General features: G+C 35.7%; 2 protein-coding genes and 1 pseudogene across 6 annotated transcripts; 2 read left to right on the top strand and 1 right to left on the bottom strand.

The window, feature by feature from the left end:
- Positions 1–741: 741 nt before the first annotated feature.
- LOC100643359 (X-ray repair cross-complementing protein 6) lies at positions 742–4,125 on the bottom strand. Its single transcript, XM_048405175.1, has 10 exons — positions 3,948–4,125; positions 3,526–3,681; positions 3,178–3,349; positions 2,425–2,863; positions 2,218–2,314; positions 1,901–2,138; positions 1,653–1,814; positions 1,331–1,561; positions 1,067–1,254; positions 742–990 (listed from the first exon to the last, which is right to left on the bottom strand). The coding sequence occupies exons 2-10, from the start codon at positions 3,667–3,669 to the stop codon at positions 880–882; spliced, it is 1,782 nt and encodes a 593-aa protein (XP_048261132.1). The 5' UTR covers positions 3,670–3,681; positions 3,948–4,125; the 3' UTR covers positions 742–879.
- A 250-nt stretch (positions 4,126–4,375) lies between these two features.
- Positions 4,376–7,624, top strand: LOC100650806 (annotated as a pseudogene).
- A 1,010-nt stretch (positions 7,625–8,634) lies between these two features.
- On the top strand, positions 8,635–18,640 carry LOC100643606 (orexin/Hypocretin receptor type 1). 5 transcript variants are annotated; one of them, XM_048405179.1, is made up of 9 exons: positions 8,635–9,278; positions 10,584–10,922; positions 12,682–12,824; positions 13,367–13,539; positions 14,034–14,238; positions 14,429–14,532; positions 15,027–15,150; positions 15,434–15,603; positions 17,024–17,135. In XM_048405179.1, the coding sequence occupies exons 1-9, from the start codon at positions 9,226–9,228 to the stop codon at positions 17,030–17,032; spliced, it is 1,320 nt and encodes a 439-aa protein (XP_048261136.1). In that variant the 5' UTR covers positions 8,635–9,225; the 3' UTR covers positions 17,033–17,135. The 5 variants fall into 5 exon arrangements, with proteins under 5 accessions (XP_048261136.1, XP_012163292.2, XP_048261133.1 ...); XM_012307902.3 differs by having other exon boundaries at positions 8,641–8,855; positions 17,046–18,640; XM_048405176.1 differs by having other exon boundaries at positions 8,651–9,278; positions 17,046–18,640.
- The last annotated feature ends 43 nt before the right edge of the window (positions 18,641–18,683 follow it).

Genomic DNA, 18,683 nt, shown 5'->3' on the forward strand with positions numbered 1-18,683 from the left:
ACGTAAACAACTTCGGTGCTCCGCCAACTAATCCGCACAGACTCAAGCATTGCAATACGAGGATTAAATTAATTTCTATTCTTTTAAGTTGACCTGTTTAAATATGAATTTTGTGAAATGTCTTGTTGTATCTCAATTGCCTTCCTTGTTCCTTATTTTTACATTCGCTGTATTCATAGAAAGCGATCGTTAACAAATTTTAAAGTACGACGCAGAAGAAAATGTTTAATACGTTAAAAATGAAAATTATCGAACGAAATAGAAAAAAATATTTGTAAGAATGTGAACAAGTTCATTGTTACTTGCTAATAACTTTGGCAATTCTAAATAAAAAGAAATTACATTGTAAGTAGATTTTTGGTAAATATAATCCAAGATACATGTGGGAAAAGAACCGGGTGCGGTTATTTGCTAAAAGCTTCAGAAGTGCGTTGGGCGAAAACGCAGGGCTTGTTTTTTCAGCGATCGTCTTTTACTTATTGTAACGTCAAATCCTTTACGACAACTAAACTGCTTTTTGTACTCGCCTAATTATACTCCTGGCAACAGCTCATAGATGGTGAGTGACACTTAATTGCGGTGGTAAGCATATATGTTAAATTGTTCCATTCTTACGCTTCACGAGCGCGAGTTCCGAGTTAAATGGATAACCCTGTATGGTTGGCTTTTATATACAAACTGGGGATATCAAGCGTACTTCTGGTTCAAAAGTAAGTTATTTTCCTTGAATAAAAAGATTACTCTATTTTATGTGAAATATATTATGATTTTATTAATTAAAGCAATATTTGTAGTAGTTGTTTTAATAAAATTTTATAAGGAATATAAATATAATTCATAAATAAATTTTCACATTTTTTCTTGAAAGTTTGTAACATTTCATTCAAAATGTTTTTCAATCCTATTTATCAGTTCATCTTTTTTACCGGATAATTTTAATCCCAATGTCTCTAACATTTGCTTTAATTGTGGCACAGTAAAAGTTGCTATCTGTTAAGAAGAAAATAAATGTATTATGAATTGTATTTAAATGTTATTTAAACTTGATATGAATCTATTAATGTACCTGTCCTGTTCTCAAATATTCTTGAATTTTATTCTTTGAAAAATCACTTGGTTTCATTACTTTGTTACTTTTTTTATGTTTTTTCTCTGGTGGATCATCATTTATATCATCCATCTTATCCATAAATACTTTATCATATTCGTTCAATAAATCATTTACCAGTTTATACATCTTGTCAGTTTTTGGAACTAAGATAAAATTTTAAATTATGTTATAAAGTATCGTACAAATTATAATATGTGTATTCTTAACAATATAACTTACGTGTATCGTCAGGTAGAGGCTCAGGTTTTTCCAAATCCAAAGCTAGGGCTTCTATCATTTGATGTTGATCCTGTACTTCAGGATTTGAAAACAATTTTGGATTATATTCGATACTTAATTTTTTTATAATTTGTTCTAGTAATTCAACTCCATTTGGAACAATTGGAGGTTTCTTTTCATTATCATCATATATATATTCTGGGAAATATTCGCTAATGTTTTGCACATTTTCTAGAATAATTAAAATTAAGTGTTAAATGTTTCTCAAATACTCTTTCTTTTTCTTTCTTATTTAGATATTAAAATATTTTAAGAGACAAACCTTTAAATGGTATTTTATACAAATAAAATCCCCCACTTTTTACATTTGGTATCATAGTATATAGGCTTGTGCCAAAACTTTTTCTGATTTTAACAGCACATATTATCATTAAATCTTTGGCTTCACATTTATTGAGTAACGCACCAAATAGCAATTTGTTATCTAGGATGAAGATTGTAAAATAATTTTAGTAGATATTCAAATATATACAAGTTTTTAAGAAATGGAGAACAGATAATTGAAAGTACCTTTACGATAACTTTTGCTTGGTATGACAAAGTATGGTGTTTCAACATGATATAGAGGATGATAAGAAATGTGTTTCATACAGATTAGATCAATGCCTATTTCTCGTGTTGTATATAAGCATCTTACTTCTGCTGGTGTAAAATTTATTTTCTCACCACCAAATGTTTGATATTTTTGAATATCTATATCTAAAATAGGTAACAATGCTTGTTGACTTTCTTCATCCCCTACTTCTTCCTATAATACAAACAAGAGAACATTAAAAATTATCAAATCATAATCATATATATCAGTAACAAATTATTATAATACATACTATATCATTATCTTCATCCACTACATGATATGTGTGTGAAGTCAAAGGAATATTGCTTTTTTTACTTATATTTTCTTTTTTCAAATATGATGTTTTGCTGAAAATAAAGTGGATTTTTGAACTTGTTGCAACCTTCATTAAAATTTAGATAAATTGAAAGAATGAAACTAGTATAATAACAGAAGTAAATAAAACTTTATTTCTTACACAGAAAGACTGCGAAGGGATACATCTATAATCACATTTTCTCCAAGTCTCCAAGGTAGCTGCGCCATATTTCTAGATGGCAATTTTACTTGTTCCACTATATCTTTCAAAGATATTCTATTGTAATCATCTTCATCGATTTTCTTAGATAGCATTTCCAAATCTTTATAGAATAAATCATGATTCCAATTTTCACCCAAACCGACAACTAATAACTGAAGATCCATGTCACTATAACTCGTTGCTTGTACTCTTATTCTATGTTTTTCATTATCATTGCATGGAGGATTATCGCAAGATGTAAAAATAATTACTCTTCTCATCGGCATAGTTATGCGGATAGCAGAGAATACTTCTGCTGCATGCCAAAGTACATCATATAGTGGATAAGCCGTAGAGGAAGCAATATCCCTATAGTCCTTCCACTTGTTTCCTTCATCTACATATAAGATATAACAAAAAAATGATTTAAAAAATTTGAGTACCAGAATAGTAAAAACTGTATCCTCCTCTATTAACATTTTCTCTAATTTTTCAAATTTCCACACCTTGCTTGTGTTATTAACTTTTGACTTCTACCTGCTTTGCTTAGATATTCTGGCATTCCTATTCTCCAGATGTATTTATACCTATTATTGTATTTTGATTGTTCTATTTTTGTATATTGCCTTTGTCATTGCATTTTTACTTTCCTTATAGTAAGTATAGTAATTTACTTTACTTGTAGTAATATATATGCAGAATATTGATTACCTATTTTCATTATTTCTTTCATGCTCTCTCTTGAAGGTAGACCTAATTTCTGAAGAGTCAATATATGTTTGATTTCAGGATCCTTGTCCCATATTTCAGTTCCAAACAAAACTAAACCTATCCAATCTTGTCTGTCCCATACCAATTTTTGCTTGAGAACCTCTTTGTATTGCTGAATTAAAAAAGACATAACAAAATAAATTAATGTTCAAATTGTTATTTGAATATATGAATCATAACTTAATATTAACTATATTGTATAACATTTCTTAAAAACAGCATATATTCAAACACTATAGTAGAAATTAAAAGTATTAATATAATACATTATTATAGAACATGTAATACCTTAATGCATTGTAAAAAATATGGATTATCTGGATCATTTTTAAACATTGAAGGTGTCGCATCAATCACAAAAAGTGTACCATCTCTAACACCATAGAGGTCTTCAAGATCATTTTCTATGTCATCATCACTGCACGATTCCATTGTTAATTACTCCTAAAATCATTATACGATACCACTCTTGATTACTCCAAAAATCTTCATTGTACAATGCCACTCTTAATTACTCCAAGAATCTTCATTGTACAATGCCATTCTTAATTACTCTTAAAATCAATGAAAGTAAAGGATACTTTCTATTTGTGAGTAATTTAAGCAGTAATTGAAATGTGAAGTATATTTGATTTGTAGAAAATATTTAAGAACTCAAAATTTTTCACACTGATTGTAACATGCAATAAAGAATCTTAGTGAAAATTCACCTTTAACTCTATATTTGTTTCTATCGATACGGGAGATTCCTTCTGAGTATTACCATATTATCATTTTAGTGTCACACGCAACGTTATCGCTTTAAGATAGTACTGTTTGAATTAAAACTTACAAATAGTCACTGTTAAAATCAAAGTTTTGTATGAAATAAAAAATAAAATATAGAATACGATAAAGTAAGTAAAAGCTCTTTTTTTCCCTCACGGTATAGGAGTTCAAGCAAAAATGAGCTCGCGCACAAGTCGGATGTTCCTTACATATACAAGTATAAGGTACGAAATACCTGTATAATCGGTAACATACACTCGACAAGGTTGGTCGAAAGGTGACGATCTTTGCCGATGTCGTGGAAAACGATTTTTTCATTCTAATACAATCAGATTTAATAATTTTTTCATTTTTATTGAAATTGGCGCTTCCAACAATTTAATGCAATAATTATTTTTATAATTTTTGTATTTTTTACAAACTAGAATTAAATTAAAACTTCTGTGGCACTAGATTTTGACTTAGAATTGTGTTAAAATGTACTAGATGTCAATTTACGATAAGAATAGTTATACGATAGTCAAAGATCAAATTGACCAGTGATCTTTAATTAATAATGACCATTACCATTGTATGTAAGTACGTAAGAAATTTCCTGTTTCGCGTAAGATTAAAATAAGTGAAGAAATGTATTACTTATTGTTAGAAAGTTAGCAAATTTAATTTCTATACAAAATTATTCAAATTAAGCCAATCTTATAATCGACATTTATGATGTTTATGATTTTATCGTTCCCTTGAATTACCAACCAAATCTAGATCTGAATGATGCGTAAAAACATTACATATTTAAACTCTTCAAATTTGACGAAACTGTATTTGCTTATGAATCGTTATAGATGCGGTATCTTTTTAACTAACACAGAATCAATTTGGGACTTTTCTGGGAGTTTTCGCATTAAACGGTATTTACTGCCCGTTCGATACGCATATTTCGTATTTTACTGCTCATAACGTTATACAATAAGAACTTTGTTACGTACACTGAAAGCGAAAATTACACAGCGTTATTAGTAATATTGTTGGAATTAAGTAATTAATATGTTTCCATTTGAAATAAAATATAAATTAGAATGGAATCATAACTCGTATATTGTTTGAATGCTTGATACAATTGCAAAACCTAAAAAACTAACAATTCATTGAAAGAACGATGTTTGTTGGCGATATAAATCCAATTTTTAGTACTAGCTTGCTGTTAGGATGTACTGTACTTGTCGCTACGAAGAATGATATAAAATCGAGAAGATTTCGACACATGATATTCATTGTGTTCTCGATGATTCTGTACTTAATTAGTCTCGTGGTATCGCACGTTTATGTATTTTCGCGTGAAGATTTGGATTTGGTATTGTTTTCTTATTCGAGTTTATTCGTGTGGAATTCTTTGTGGAATTGGAAGATTTGATCTATTCCATCGCAGATATGTAATTCTGATCGAAGTACAAAATTTGATGATTCTTCAAGAAGAAATAAATTGCGAATAATCTGTCGCATCACAATGGTCACCAGTTTCTCGCATTGGGCGATCATTGTATATTTAACTTACAGGTAGAATTTTCAATGGCGATTAATTTTTTAAAAAGGATTAATGAATTTTTGTAACTTTAATCGTTTGCAGCGAAAGCTGTTCTTTTGAATTTTATATAAACGTTTAATTCATAAGAGTATAAACGTCTTGGATATTTATCGTCTAAGTTAGTGATCGGAATAAACTAGAGGCATTTATACTGGACACGATGAAAATTGTCGAGAAATCAAATCGCGTTGACGTATTCGAGATACATCTCTGACACGAACGATGCAGCTGCCGAAATGCGAATGCAAAGCAATATACATAGATATACATAGTAAAGTTTTATCGAGCAATATTTCCTTTTTATAGAATTGGACTCAGACTGCCAGTGTTTCGTGGGATGATATATTTCGTCATGGATGCCTCTGTCAATACGCAAATTCTAATATTCGTTTGCATTTTGTTTCTTATTGAGGAAAGGTTTCGTCATCTCTGTAACATGATGCCATTTTCTAAAGGTAGTTGTATTATTCTCATTTTTTTCTTAAACATGCAATGTTAAACTTTAGTCGTTTATTTATTTGCGAGCGTTTTATGTATCAGCTGCAGTCGATCCGTTTGCTTTAATCTATTTTCCCTCGTTCGTGGTGCGTGGCTAAGAATCTTGGCACTCTACGAAATCTATATTTTATTATGTTTTATACGGGATATTGATTATCATCACCGACGTTTGTTTTTTTTTTCGAATCTGCACGCTTGCTCTTCCGTACAGATCTTGCTGCAGGCAGCAATATCTAGGACACATGTTCCGCTATGAAATCGAAGATTTCGCCGGTAGATACGCGATTCCAATCATTTACCTAATAACAGGAAAGCTTCAGATCTCTATCGACAAGTCAATACTGTCTCGAGCGAGATGAACGATTTGTTTACATAAATTTTGATCGTATCCCTTCTTTATGTTCGAGGAAAGAGAGGATCGAATAATTATTTTCATTCATTTTTTCCGCTGTTAGCAGAAGACAAGTTAATAGTAACCGACCGATCGATCGATCGAACAGTTCGACCTCCGGCAAATATGGTGGCTTCATTGCTCTCTTGTAAATGCGACCGAAATGTTAAATTCTGTATATGCGATTCAATTATTGCTTTGGATCACGGCTATGTCTTTCAACTTGTTATCAAGGATTTATTCGTTGAAAGTGCACAAATTATCGGTTCACTGGAAGATCAGGAAATTAATGCTAGTGACTGATTGCGCGTGGAAGCTTATATTGATTATTACTATGTGTCATATGACAGCGAATCCGGTACATTCTCGTAAGAAGTAAAGTTTTGTCGAGATATATGTACACCTATATAACTGGCTATTTGTTTAGACGAATCATGTCGGTCAGCTTATTTTATCTCCGTACTCTTCCGTTTCTATGAAACGTGTGTTTCTGCAGGTAAGCTGAATTCTAGCGAAATCGTTTGAATATTTCAACTCAAAGCAGAAACGCTGTATTCTCTTCGAGCAACTATAACAAACGAGAGTTGCAGACATTTTTAGTCCAATAACATAGCAACACAACCTCGCGACCTTTCTTCATTCTTATAGTTCTTATCTAGTCCTACAGTGTCTCTTTCTTCCCTCGAATAATTAATTACATCAAATTAATAGCGCGCTTCTACTTTGTTGTCACAGGTTATACGCTCTTAACAAGGCGATATTCATCTTCCGTTCATTTTATCTACTTTTGGCGCCTTATATTGATTTTTCTAACGTGCGTATAATTACAGGAGAGCGTCGAGGCAGCAGCGTATTTCCAATTGCGGAAGGCCCGTATTGCAGCTATTGCTGGCATTATAAGTGTCTATTTTCCTCTTTTACTTTCGGTAAGTTTTGGCGAACAGACTTGCAGTTCGTGGATTAATACACGTAAATTCCCTTGAGAAAGAGCGGAGCAGTGGGAGTACTTCAGCGAATGATTTCGATTTCCATTCTTACAGATATTCTCAGCAGTGACGACCTATTTAGTCATCCTTACTTGAAACGTGCCGCGGATGTCTCTACGATACTCTTATCGCCCGTCAAAAAAGCGAGAGAAGCATAAAATACATGTATGTAGCATAAATAAAATGGTGGTAGAAAAACAAGCATGAAGTAGGGAACATAAGAAAGGAACATTAATTTCGTGCGCTATCTATCTATTGATCTCAAATGACACTAAATGTCAATAGAGGCGATCGGCTTGCCGTAACAGAATACGCGTGAAATTTGCCTCATCTTTTGTGAGTAAATTCACTGGTTGCTTAACGATGTCGAAACAAGCCTCTCATCGATATATTCGACGTTGAGTCAACCGTTCAATCGTTCAATAGTTCAATAGTTCGTACCCTTCTTCCATGGAGGTTAGGGATCAGTGGCTAAAGATGAAAAATGTATCAGATGCAGATTTTAAACGATTTGTGATAATTTATAATCTGTTGAGGGCCACCATATCATTTTAATAAATTAATTCTGTTATTTACAAGAACAAAAAACGGCTGAGTTTTATAAATTCTATAGCAGATAGATAAAGATAATATTTTACCGCATAGATCAAATAAAAAAGACGTTCTAGGTTAGCATCGTCGTTCTTAAAAATACCGTCTAGCTTTAACTAGACAATAATTTTATCATAACTATCTCTTCTTAAATGGAGTTTAAGAGATAAACTTTGTACAACTCGGTCGAAGAAAGACCAACTCGTTTATTGCGTCAGCAAGTTAAATTTTCCATTCGATTGATAGAACACGATAAATGACAATTTGGAAGTTGACTGGAAATGGGTAAAAAATGGATGGAAAAAAATTCAACGATACTTTCGTTGGAGGTTAAGTCTCTACCAAAAAGCTTATATTTGTCTAGAAACGAACATATTCGAATAAATGGCATGTAAAAAAAAAAATTAGAAGAAGAATATTTGTTCGAGGAACGGAAGTAACGAAGGAAGAAGTTTGCGACGCCTTTTAACAGCCTTCCTCGATTGACAATAACGTCACCACACGATAACGACGAAACTCGTCTGTCAAGTATTATGGATTGAGGGATCAAGTCGGATCGACATTTTTTCAGATCCCATAGGTAGAGAATAACAGGGCGCACAGGAAGCAGAGGATACGAAGAGGATGAGAGAAGATGACCGTAACGCAGGCGCGTTTAAAGGAACCCATGCGCGAGTGGTGTTCACGTCTGTAACGCTTTCAAGAACTCCGGCGGGAGCTGCGATTCTTCCTTTCAGTTTACCGTGGTCCCGCTTCCGAAACTTATGTCGTGTATTATTCTCGCCGGGTGGAAGGTAGTTCGATCGTAAGTTTCGATTGTGCGCTTCATCGAAAATAGATACGGAACGATAAAACCGACGTATAAACGAGTTAAGAGTTAACCGAGGAAGAAATTCGGAACACAAGGGTTAAGTATAGTGGAGATAAAAAGTTTACGGCCCGCTAATGATTGTGGTTTAATCTTCTCGTCCATTAATTATAGTGGATCGTAAAAACAATTGATAGAATTCGCGGAATATCGCTGATTAGAAAATGTTAAAAAGGATAGTCTACCTGATACGTATAAGCAAGTGATTCGGCAAAGCTGCATTTACTTCCATTTGAAAAAGTAAATATTTAAAGCGAACATGGTGGAATTTTGTAAAGTATACGTCTAATTTAAACAGATACACTCAATGTCTCGCTCAATGCAAACCTTTTGCCGGTATAAGTGGACGTCTCGTAACGTGTAAGAACTATTCATACGTATACTTCTTTTGGTAAATACTCGCGCCATGGCTGTTTGTACAACGACGAGATTTATAAATATCCGAATTCAGTTGTTTAACTTGTTTTGTTTCGGGAAAATTTAATGCAATTTTCAATCTTTAGCACGCTTCGTGTCGCATTTTGTATATAAATTAGTCGATAGGGTTTTTATCACATGCACAAAAATACCACCCTCGATTATCGCATCCCGCTTTTCATTTGCCTATATAACATTCAGAAATGTTTATAAAATACAGCCATTCTGTATCGCGATTACTTCCCTGAAATTTATTTACCCTTATCCTCACGTCGTCGTTAGTTGAATTACGAATACGAAATTGCTCGTATATTTCAAACGCGTATAGGTATATAGTACACACGATATATTTATAGAAAAACGTGCGATCACTATACGGGGCGATCCTGTTAATGACAGCTTGATTCCTATGAAAAAAGGAAGACTCAATGGAAATGAGAAAACAAAGAGCTACATTTCACGCACTTATTCTCAACTTGGAATTCATCCTACGATCAAATTATTCGGCTATGTATAGTCCATTCTCTCGATTCTAGACTTCGCGAGGAGAATAAATTGACCAGAAGCTATTTGATAATTGAGAACGTTGACAGCCTCGTTGTATTTTCACAGTTAGATAGATAACGAAATTGATGTTAACAATCCTCTCATACCATTATGTGATTGATCGACAGGTATACTTTTGAGAAAATGGCGAAGATAATGATACGTCGGTTCGTGCCGCGTTCACTCGCGCACCCTGTTTCTTCCTCGTAAATTGACAGCAGAAACGTACTTAAATTAACTTTTTAAACATCCGCGAAATCTTGCATGCGTTTCCCGCGATTGTTCTACATGCGACAGACGGATCGATCTTTTTCGATTTGCCGCGAAATATATCCACGACAGAAAAGTTTCAATTCTAAATTCGTCAAAGTACACAAGTATCGTCGAAACGCATTGCTCTGGCGAATCAAGAGTCGATGGATCGAATAAACGATCAAACGGAATAACGAAATAACAGGAACGGGGGCAGGGGATGAGCTATAGTCGCAGGCGGTTCTCGTACAACAAATTTCCTCGTTAATTATTTGTGTAACAGATACCGTTCCCCTTGTAATCGCGTAATTAAGATTGCTTGATCGAGATCTAGCCGTAGCATGAACATATGCCGACTTGAAACAGATCCTCAAATTACAATTACACGATTGATCGTGACAGTTTTCTCTGTCCGAGGTAAATGGTTGATATTCTCTATGCCCATTGAAGCCAGAAATCACTTTCGCTTGCGTTCCATTGCACGCACAAGATCGTACGAGAGAGCTTGATATTGGATTATAAAAAGGAGGAGATCATGTCGACGAATGTATACAACGACTCAACGATATCTTCACCAGAGTTTAATAGCTCATACAATGGGACGATGGTGTCTTCAAACGAAAGCTTCGGAATGGATATCACCGGGGATATACTTTGGTACTTTTACGACAAGTTTCACAGCGAAACTAATTACTTGTTGATCATCCTCTATGTTCCTGTGATGGCACTCGCAATAACGGCCAACGTCCTCGTGATTGCAGTCGTATTCAAATACCACTACATGCGTAGGTACGTATATATGGTTCTTTATTCGTAAAAGATTTGTTTGTTTTACATTCGATCAGAAACGTTTATTTAATCGTTTATTTCCTTGTTAGCTTGGTTAAAAATTAATTGTTCATGTATAGACCTTGCAAACAGTATATTTAGAACAAATTCAAGCCGGATACAAATTAAGCGCCGTGCAATACAAAACCCCTTTGAGAAAATTGTGTGTTACAGTGGGTAACTCCGAAGTAATTTAAACTTTGCCAGGATCATTGTGAAACGCTATCGAAGTCGAATGATGGAAGATTTGACTAAATTAAGCGACGACGACTCGATCGAAATAGCCTGAAATGTATAGACTGTTGATTAGAGAGGTTGCTATCTCGTCACCTTGTCGATCTACAATTAGGATATTGCTTTCGAGACAACAGGGTCAACTTTGATCGAGTTAATTATAATTTCGGCCGAGGCTCGTTATAGGGTCAAGCAAATTAGTCTCTAAACACAAAGGTAGATGCAACGCGGCGTTATTTTTTTAATCTTTCGACAGCTATTGAATTGCCTCTAAAAGTAAGGGAAATTCTCAGAAGGAACGTTAGATCGTCATTCTCCATTATTTAATATAAACACATCTTCTTGACCCAGTTCCTCTGAAAGGAACAAGACGCGAATGTCTTCAAGAGGGAAGCTACGTCTACATTGATATCCAATTGTTCGCAGAGACGTATCCCAACCAATAACTATCTGTCTTTCTACGGATTTTTCACGAAAGACAGGTAGCGATTACCTGCAACATCTTACATACGTCCGTGGACAATTGTGTACAATTAATTAAATAATATACAGATTATTCATAAACTACAGATGTATGATCGAAGATGCAGATCGGACACGTAATGAATACCAATAGCGTGTGGATGCGTCGTGAGAATGTAAACATGTAATATGCATGCATCGCGTTGACAAACAAGTGAATGTAAATTGAATTCTCTAATAGATATATGTCAACTCCGATATGAAAGGGTTGCGGGTTACGGGAGATTGTGGTTTGCGAACGATGAATTAATAAAATATTTCGCTGGACACGGGGTTCTGGCGAGTATGTTGAATCGAGAGTTCGTCTGCATCGCGTTAATAGTCGCGATAGCCGGTAGAATGTACCTTGAACATTCTTGAGCGCGTAGACGAAGAAACACGTAGGCATGTGTGCTCACTTCCGACAGCGGCGAAGCGTCGTGCAAATAAGCGATCGTTTCGCACTCACGATGCGTGAACGAACGTCATGGATATCTCGGTTTATTTGTGAAACAAAAATTATTGCGCTCTCTCTCTCTCTATCTTCGTTATCAAAAGCAAGGATTAGGTTCCCGGTGAACGTGGATACGAATTTTGATATTAACCAATAATGCTTACGTCTTTCAAGGATAACAATAAGCGAAGGGTACACGTTGCTAGAAACTCTCCAGGTGGACGGACGTTCGGTATGCGAGCAGTTACGTTCAGAATTATTTATTTTTTGTTCGAGATTCGTCTTAGACGAACTTCTTAGATGACGATTAAACGAAGAATGGCGATAAGCCAGTGTTCTGTAGAATTCGAAAAGCTTATTGTGTTTACGGAAAACTCGAAAGCTAACGAAAGTTAATGAAAGTCATTGAATCATCGAGTTTTATAGTGGTCTTAAGATTGACAATGTCAATTTCGCTTATATGGCGTTCAACCAATGATGGATTTTAGATGGACAAGATTTAACATTCAGAACATTTTTTTTTATTTTCAGCGTGACTAATTATTTCGTGGTCAACTTGTCAGTGGCGGACCTTTTGGTGACTACTATTTGCATGCCTGTGGCTGTCAGTCAAGCAGTCTCCATAGTATGGATCCACGGCGAAATAATGTGCAAACTTTCCTCTTACCTTCAGGGTAATTCCAACGATCTGTCGATACTACAGTCGCGTTTTGCTTTACATATTTTAATTCGAATCTTGCTATCGTCACTCACTTAAATCAACGAAATGTTTTCCACGAACATCATATGGTGTGATATTTTTGGAGATATACTTTGTTTTAACTTGTTTTCTCGCATCAATGCAAGATTGCACAAAAAGGTGCAAACCAAGCCTGAAAAGATACTATAGCCACAAATTGTCGTGGTATAACGCATCACCCTGAGTATACTTCGGCCTACACTGGTTCATACGTAAAAGATTTTATTGTTTGTCTGTGTGTTAGTGCAATGCACACGTATATTCACATTTCCTGGGGTCCAACGTTTTCTCAAGCGATATACCACCCCTTGATGGATATAGTTTTAATTTCTCTCTCTATTCGTTGCGACCTTCTCGCCCACGTTCAACCGAGATTCTGTTCGACCGAACAAAGACTAAGTGTCTTATTAGAAGCGACTGAGTCTATTGCGGTCGCCGATGGTGATTGAAAACGATGATGACGACTCTATCTCGTAGGTGTTGCAGTCGCTGCTTCGGTTTTTACCATCAGCGCGATGAGCATCGACAGATACTTGGCGATAAGGAGTCCTATGGCATTTCGACGAGTGTTCAATCGAAGGAGCACGGTTCTCGTAATCGTGGCTCTTTGGTTGGTCGCTTTAATCATCTTTGCTCCTGTTCTCAGAGCGGTTAGTATTACATCTAACAATAATCTAACGATGATTATTATATATGATATTCCAACGATGAAAAATGACTCGGAAAATTTTGTATTTATTTGTTAAAGCTGCGAATATTAATTTTTACTATGGTTATTGAAATTAAGTGAACTAATAACTGCTCTCAGGTATTTCTATTGCCAATGTTTGTCATCTCTGGTTATTGTATGAACAAATTATATTTTCCAATCTTACTCCGAAAGAACGATTTTTCGATCGAATCCAACAGCTGTTCATTTTCTCTTTTGGACACGGTTGTTTCTGATTACTACCTTTGCAGAGATATATTTCCAAGAATCGATTGAAAACAAGCTGCCCTTTGCGTATTAAAAAATGTTCTCGGTAAAAGAACTGAAAGAAGTTCTTCGGAGCAAAAGCAGCTTCGGTGTGAATAAATCTTATCAAGGAGATTTCCGTTTCCAAAGATAGTTTAACAGATGAATGGTGCCCGATATTCTTTCCAGATGACCCTCCACAGTCCGAGTATGGAACTTAGCAACATATCTTTCCACGGATCCTGGACAATGACGAAGAATTTTTCACAGAATACCTCTCGTGTCTCTCATCTACCACCTGTTTTCTACATTTGTTCGGAAGATTTTAAGCCTCTGGGCATTCAGGCGCCTCTTTTCGGTGCTGTGTGCTTTGTGCTGGTTTATGCGATTCCAGGTAAGACCACGTGATTAATAACAAACTGAACATACATTTCCATCCCATTCCCCTTTCCATTTTGAAAGAGAAAGACAAAATGGTACGATTCGGTCTTATTATCCCTCTGAAAAGGGAGCAATCATTTTGCCCACGCTTGCTTTCTTCAGCCTTTATGGTTTTCCTTTGTTTGGTTGTTTTTATTCTTCAGGTTTCGTCGTAATACTATCTTACTCGATGATGGGTCGAACACTGTGCGCCCGAAAACCACCTTTCGACTGTGATAGCGTCGAAGGAAGCGCCAGCTCGCAACAGGTTAGTTTGAAAATCACGTAGGCAATAATACCTAATTTTATGAACGTGAATTTGTCGTTTAGGAGCAAATCATCTAACGACACACAGAAGCGGTATTATAGCAAGGCTGACACAGACTTTGCACGCACTTAATTCAATTATATCCGGTCGATCGATAATATGGCACTCTCGTATCTAACTTTGCTTCGTTAAAAAGCCCATTCGTTGGTAATGTAATATAGAGATAACCAGAATTCGACGAAATTTTCGACTCGAGATTATGATATTCCATTATAGTTAGTTTTATTACTATGCATATGATTTTCACGCATCTAAATTTACTCAATGAACGGACGCATTCTGTCTCTATAACATTTCATTTCCACTTTGTTTGATCTGTCGAAACGGTTGCCTATCCACCTTTGTACCCTTCTCGTCGATGATTAGATGATGAATCGATGTTGATCTAAATCTAGCCGCGTTTACGACCGAGTACAACTGCATTCTGTTCGCAGAGTTTCAGGCTGGTACGTGAGAGAAGGCGAATTGCTTGGATATTGCTTCTTTTGGCGGTGTTCTTTGCTCTGTGTTGGTTACCATATAACGTCTTAATGCTACTGATAGATCTGGGCGCAGTTGGTGAGTGATCGTTCATTGATGAAAGCGCAGCAATCGCCATACACCTTTAAATTGAATAGTCCGGCATTATTGAAACGTACAAAACGTCCACGGGCTTGTCAATAATACGATATCGCCATTCGTGTCCCTTTTTACGATGAGAGAAATAATAGATAACAGTCGATCGTTGCTAACTTTAATGAGCTTCCAGCTTTCTATCGAATTACTTGTTACTTTGTCACTCATTCCCAATAATCACCAAACTTTGACGACACGTATCTAAAGCCTCGAAATTGTTCCATAGGGGGAAAGACAACGAGAGATGCTCTTTCCTATTGCCTGTTTCTGGGACACGCGAATAGCGCATTGAATCCTGTCGTATACTGTGTTATGACCCGTAATTTTCGGCGGAGTATATCGGAGATTCTTTGTTGTGGATCCCATGGGTTCACTCGTCGAAAACCCCGTCACAGGGTAAGTATCAATACTGTTCGCCTTTGCGTCGAATATTTACGGGTTTAACAATTTAAAGAAGCCCTTTTAATGTCGTCGACACGGAAGTGGCAAGAGAATTTTTCCAATATACCAAAGTGATTCTCTTTGCCTGTTTTATCATTTCCTTTGTCTTATCCCTTATACGATCGTAAATCAACTTTGTTCTTTGAAGAGAAAAATTCATTCAACCGTATTGATCATTTTAAGTTTAAAGGATGCCACTTACAAGAGGATATATAATTCGATATTTTCTGTAACAATCTATAACATGGACCTACGGTTGATAGTCTGGGAAAATTCAAAATCAAAATCAGTTTCGAGTGTGTTTTTTCTTATGTTGTATTCTTAGCCTTTTGCTGTACAATTGCAGCAATAAAAATGCGCGCTGATTTGATACTGAATCGTCACAAAATTTATTCGGAGATTGACGATCTCAAAAGTCCTTTGATATTTTATGACACAGGCTACAATTATAATTCGTCGCACGACGTGAGCGTAAAAAGATTCGCAATAGGATACAGCGAACCTATTACCGTTGTCGTAGTAGTCTTTGAAAGATAGATGGAATTCTCTTTTTTCTCTATCTGCGATTGGAATTTATAAATACAAAGCAACGTGAGTAGCAATTCTCGAAGGCGCGTGAGACCGTGATTATCCCAATTTCACCAAACTCCAATATGAATTCTTTACGTAAGCCCGCGAGATTATAGCTGACGCGTGACATATCCTACATAAGCATTTACCCACGCTATTTATGAGAATCGAATTGGCCGGCTTCCATGCAAGGAACGCTAGTAAAGTCGTATTATTTATTAAGAAAACAAACATCAATCCGATATACATAGTTCGATGTCGGAAACTCTGACTAAATTGCATGATATTATTGTTTTATAGAGATGAATATTTCACTAATCATATATCTGTTTTAAAAAACACTAAATAACACTTATACGAAATTAGATTTCGATTTTATTCGTGTTTGCTATATCGGATTACTACCGTAGGTTCGCAGAGAGTTTGATACTAACTTTGCAGGCAACCGCATAATGTCCATAATAGAGTTATTTGAGTGAATTTTCTAACTTTCCATTATACAGGATACAAGCTCATAAACGCAATATTTCGCGAACAATATCTCGTTGCATAACACATATCTTTGATGTTATTCCTGTTTATTATCAGAATTCTCGAATTTTATTTCTATGGTTGATCCACGAAAAGGCGTTTAATATTTTTCAATATCAATATCATCTCACTTTATCCATGACAAATCCCTCAGAATCTCTGTGGTAGTATCATAGAATATCGATGAAAAAGTTCGCGACGCGCAAACAAAAGGATAGTCTAAAGGTGGAAACAATAATAACTGTAAGAGATGTTTGACGTCCTATACCTCCAGTGGTTCTGACGTCCTGTTTCAGAGTGCTCAAGGAACCGCCGTGATCGATGACATGTGTGCAGGGTGTAGTGCTAGTAGCACGATAAGACGCGGATTGTTTCGCAAGCGGACGATGTTACCTGGATGCAGATGTGGGCTACCGATTAACGGCCATCACGCAGTTTTAGCCCTCCGACGAACGGCTACAACTAGCAGTGGATACGACAGCTACCTTAGCAGACACAGTCCTCATCGACGTTGTTACATGTTACGGAGTCTTCGGGGAAGGCCGCAAATGGGGATGGAACAAGTCCAGGTAAACAAAACTCAAGAGACCTGCTACAAGAAGAACGAAGCAAGTCAACCTCATATTAATATATTCATCACCACGGACGAACAACATTGAACATAGGAATAAATGATTTAATTTAAAGATTGATTAATGTCGATTAATTTCTTATAAACACGTAGAATTTCGGTGTCGTCACGTAAAGATATTTGATGTGCATACATGAAGATGGACAGAAGAGATGCAGTGTCAATTACGATATCTCTCCATAGAATATTTCCTGATCGATTTAGTGATTTTCGGACTCGAGTTCATTGTAGCTTTCATTAACGACCAATATTTATATCGTTGATACGGAGTGAGATAAAGCGGTCAATGATCTTTAATATCTTTTCACGGGGTGATAAGATTAAAGGCTTAGGGCACAAAAATGACTTAAGGTTTGATTTCCTAAAACGAAAATTTTTCTACCGCGATCTGCATTCCATCTACCGAGCACCGCGACAAATAATAAACGAGAAAAGAGTACATACAGTAGTTAACGAGGAACCAAGCAAAAGGCTAAGTTCGTTAAGTGAGACTGAGTGGAGGAGACAAATAGGGCTGGGCTCTCAAGGGAAAATGTTGAAACAGTGACAAGTAATCGTATTTTCCACGTAATTTATTGCTTGTCGTTCACACTCGTTCAACTTTGACTGAAACAATCTTCTGTAGGAAGGATGGTAAAAAGGTTATGCATAACAGGGCCGCAACTATAACGAGAGTGAATGAACATAAACGGTTTGCAAATATTTGTGTATGTTGAGCAAACACGTTCGTTATATGGGCTGACGTTGACGTTATTATCCGGCTCAATTAAATTCGAGTTGAATTGACCTCTTTAAAAATAGGCACGAAAATATGACACTGTTTAAAGATGAAAGCCAATGGCTCGCGAGATATCTATAATTTTTTGCATTTTTTCCAATAAGAAATCTCGAAATTGAACAAATTATATTTCGGTTAGGTTAGATTGTCGTTCTATCGGGGCATCAAATTCTGGGTAACCTCCTGTAATTTGTTCCGATTTAATATATGTATTCCACAAATGTAATATCGACGCATTTCGTTCAAACATTTCGAGGGATTAAATAAGGGATGACATAAATAGTCGAGACAAAGAATTTCTCCCCTACTCACAGAAATTCTCGAAGTGTTGGACGTGAGGCTTGATCGAATAAAGATAGGAATGTTGATGTGATAAAGAGTGCGTGTATGTACGTATATGTTGATGCTTACGGTATGAATATCCGCCCACGTTTTGTAATAAATCATGTATAGTATACTTGAAAACAATACTTTGAAATTTCTATACGAATATTTATTTTCTCCTAAGGCCTAGCGCGACAAACG

Source organism: Bombus terrestris, chromosome 4 (assembly GCF_910591885.1).
Source record: "Bombus terrestris chromosome 4, iyBomTerr1.2, whole genome shotgun sequence".
In the NCBI taxonomy this organism is placed as follows: Eukaryota; Metazoa; Arthropoda; class Insecta; order Hymenoptera; family Apidae; genus Bombus; species Bombus terrestris.

What these genes read in the sequence shown, in the direction of transcription:
- LOC100643606 (XM_048405176.1), top strand. Translation starts at nt 9,226, where the DNA reads ATGTCTCGCTCAATGCAAACCTTTTGCCGGTATAAGTGGACGTCTCGT. An exon ending in AAATACCACTACATGCGTAG is followed by an intron (nt 10,923 to 12,681) that starts GTACGTATATAT and finishes TTTTATTTTCAG; the next exon opens with CGTGACTAATTATTTCGTGG. An exon ending in TTGCTCCTGTTCTCAGAGCG is followed by an intron (nt 13,540 to 14,033) that starts GTTAGTATTACA and finishes TATTCTTTCCAG; the next exon opens with ATGACCCTCCACAGTCCGAG.
- LOC100643359 (XM_048405175.1), bottom strand. Translation starts at nt 3,669, where the DNA reads ATGGAATCGTGCAGTGATGATGACATAGAAAATGATCTTGAAGACCTC. An exon ending in GAAAGAAATAATGAAAATAG is followed by an intron (nt 2,864 to 3,177) that starts GTAATCAATATT and finishes TCTTATATGTAG; the next exon opens with ATGAAGGAAACAAGTGGAAG. An exon ending in AAGCAAAAGTTATCGTAAAG is followed by an intron (nt 1,815 to 1,900) that starts GTACTTTCAATT and finishes TCTTCATCCTAG; the next exon opens with ATAACAAATTGCTATTTGGT.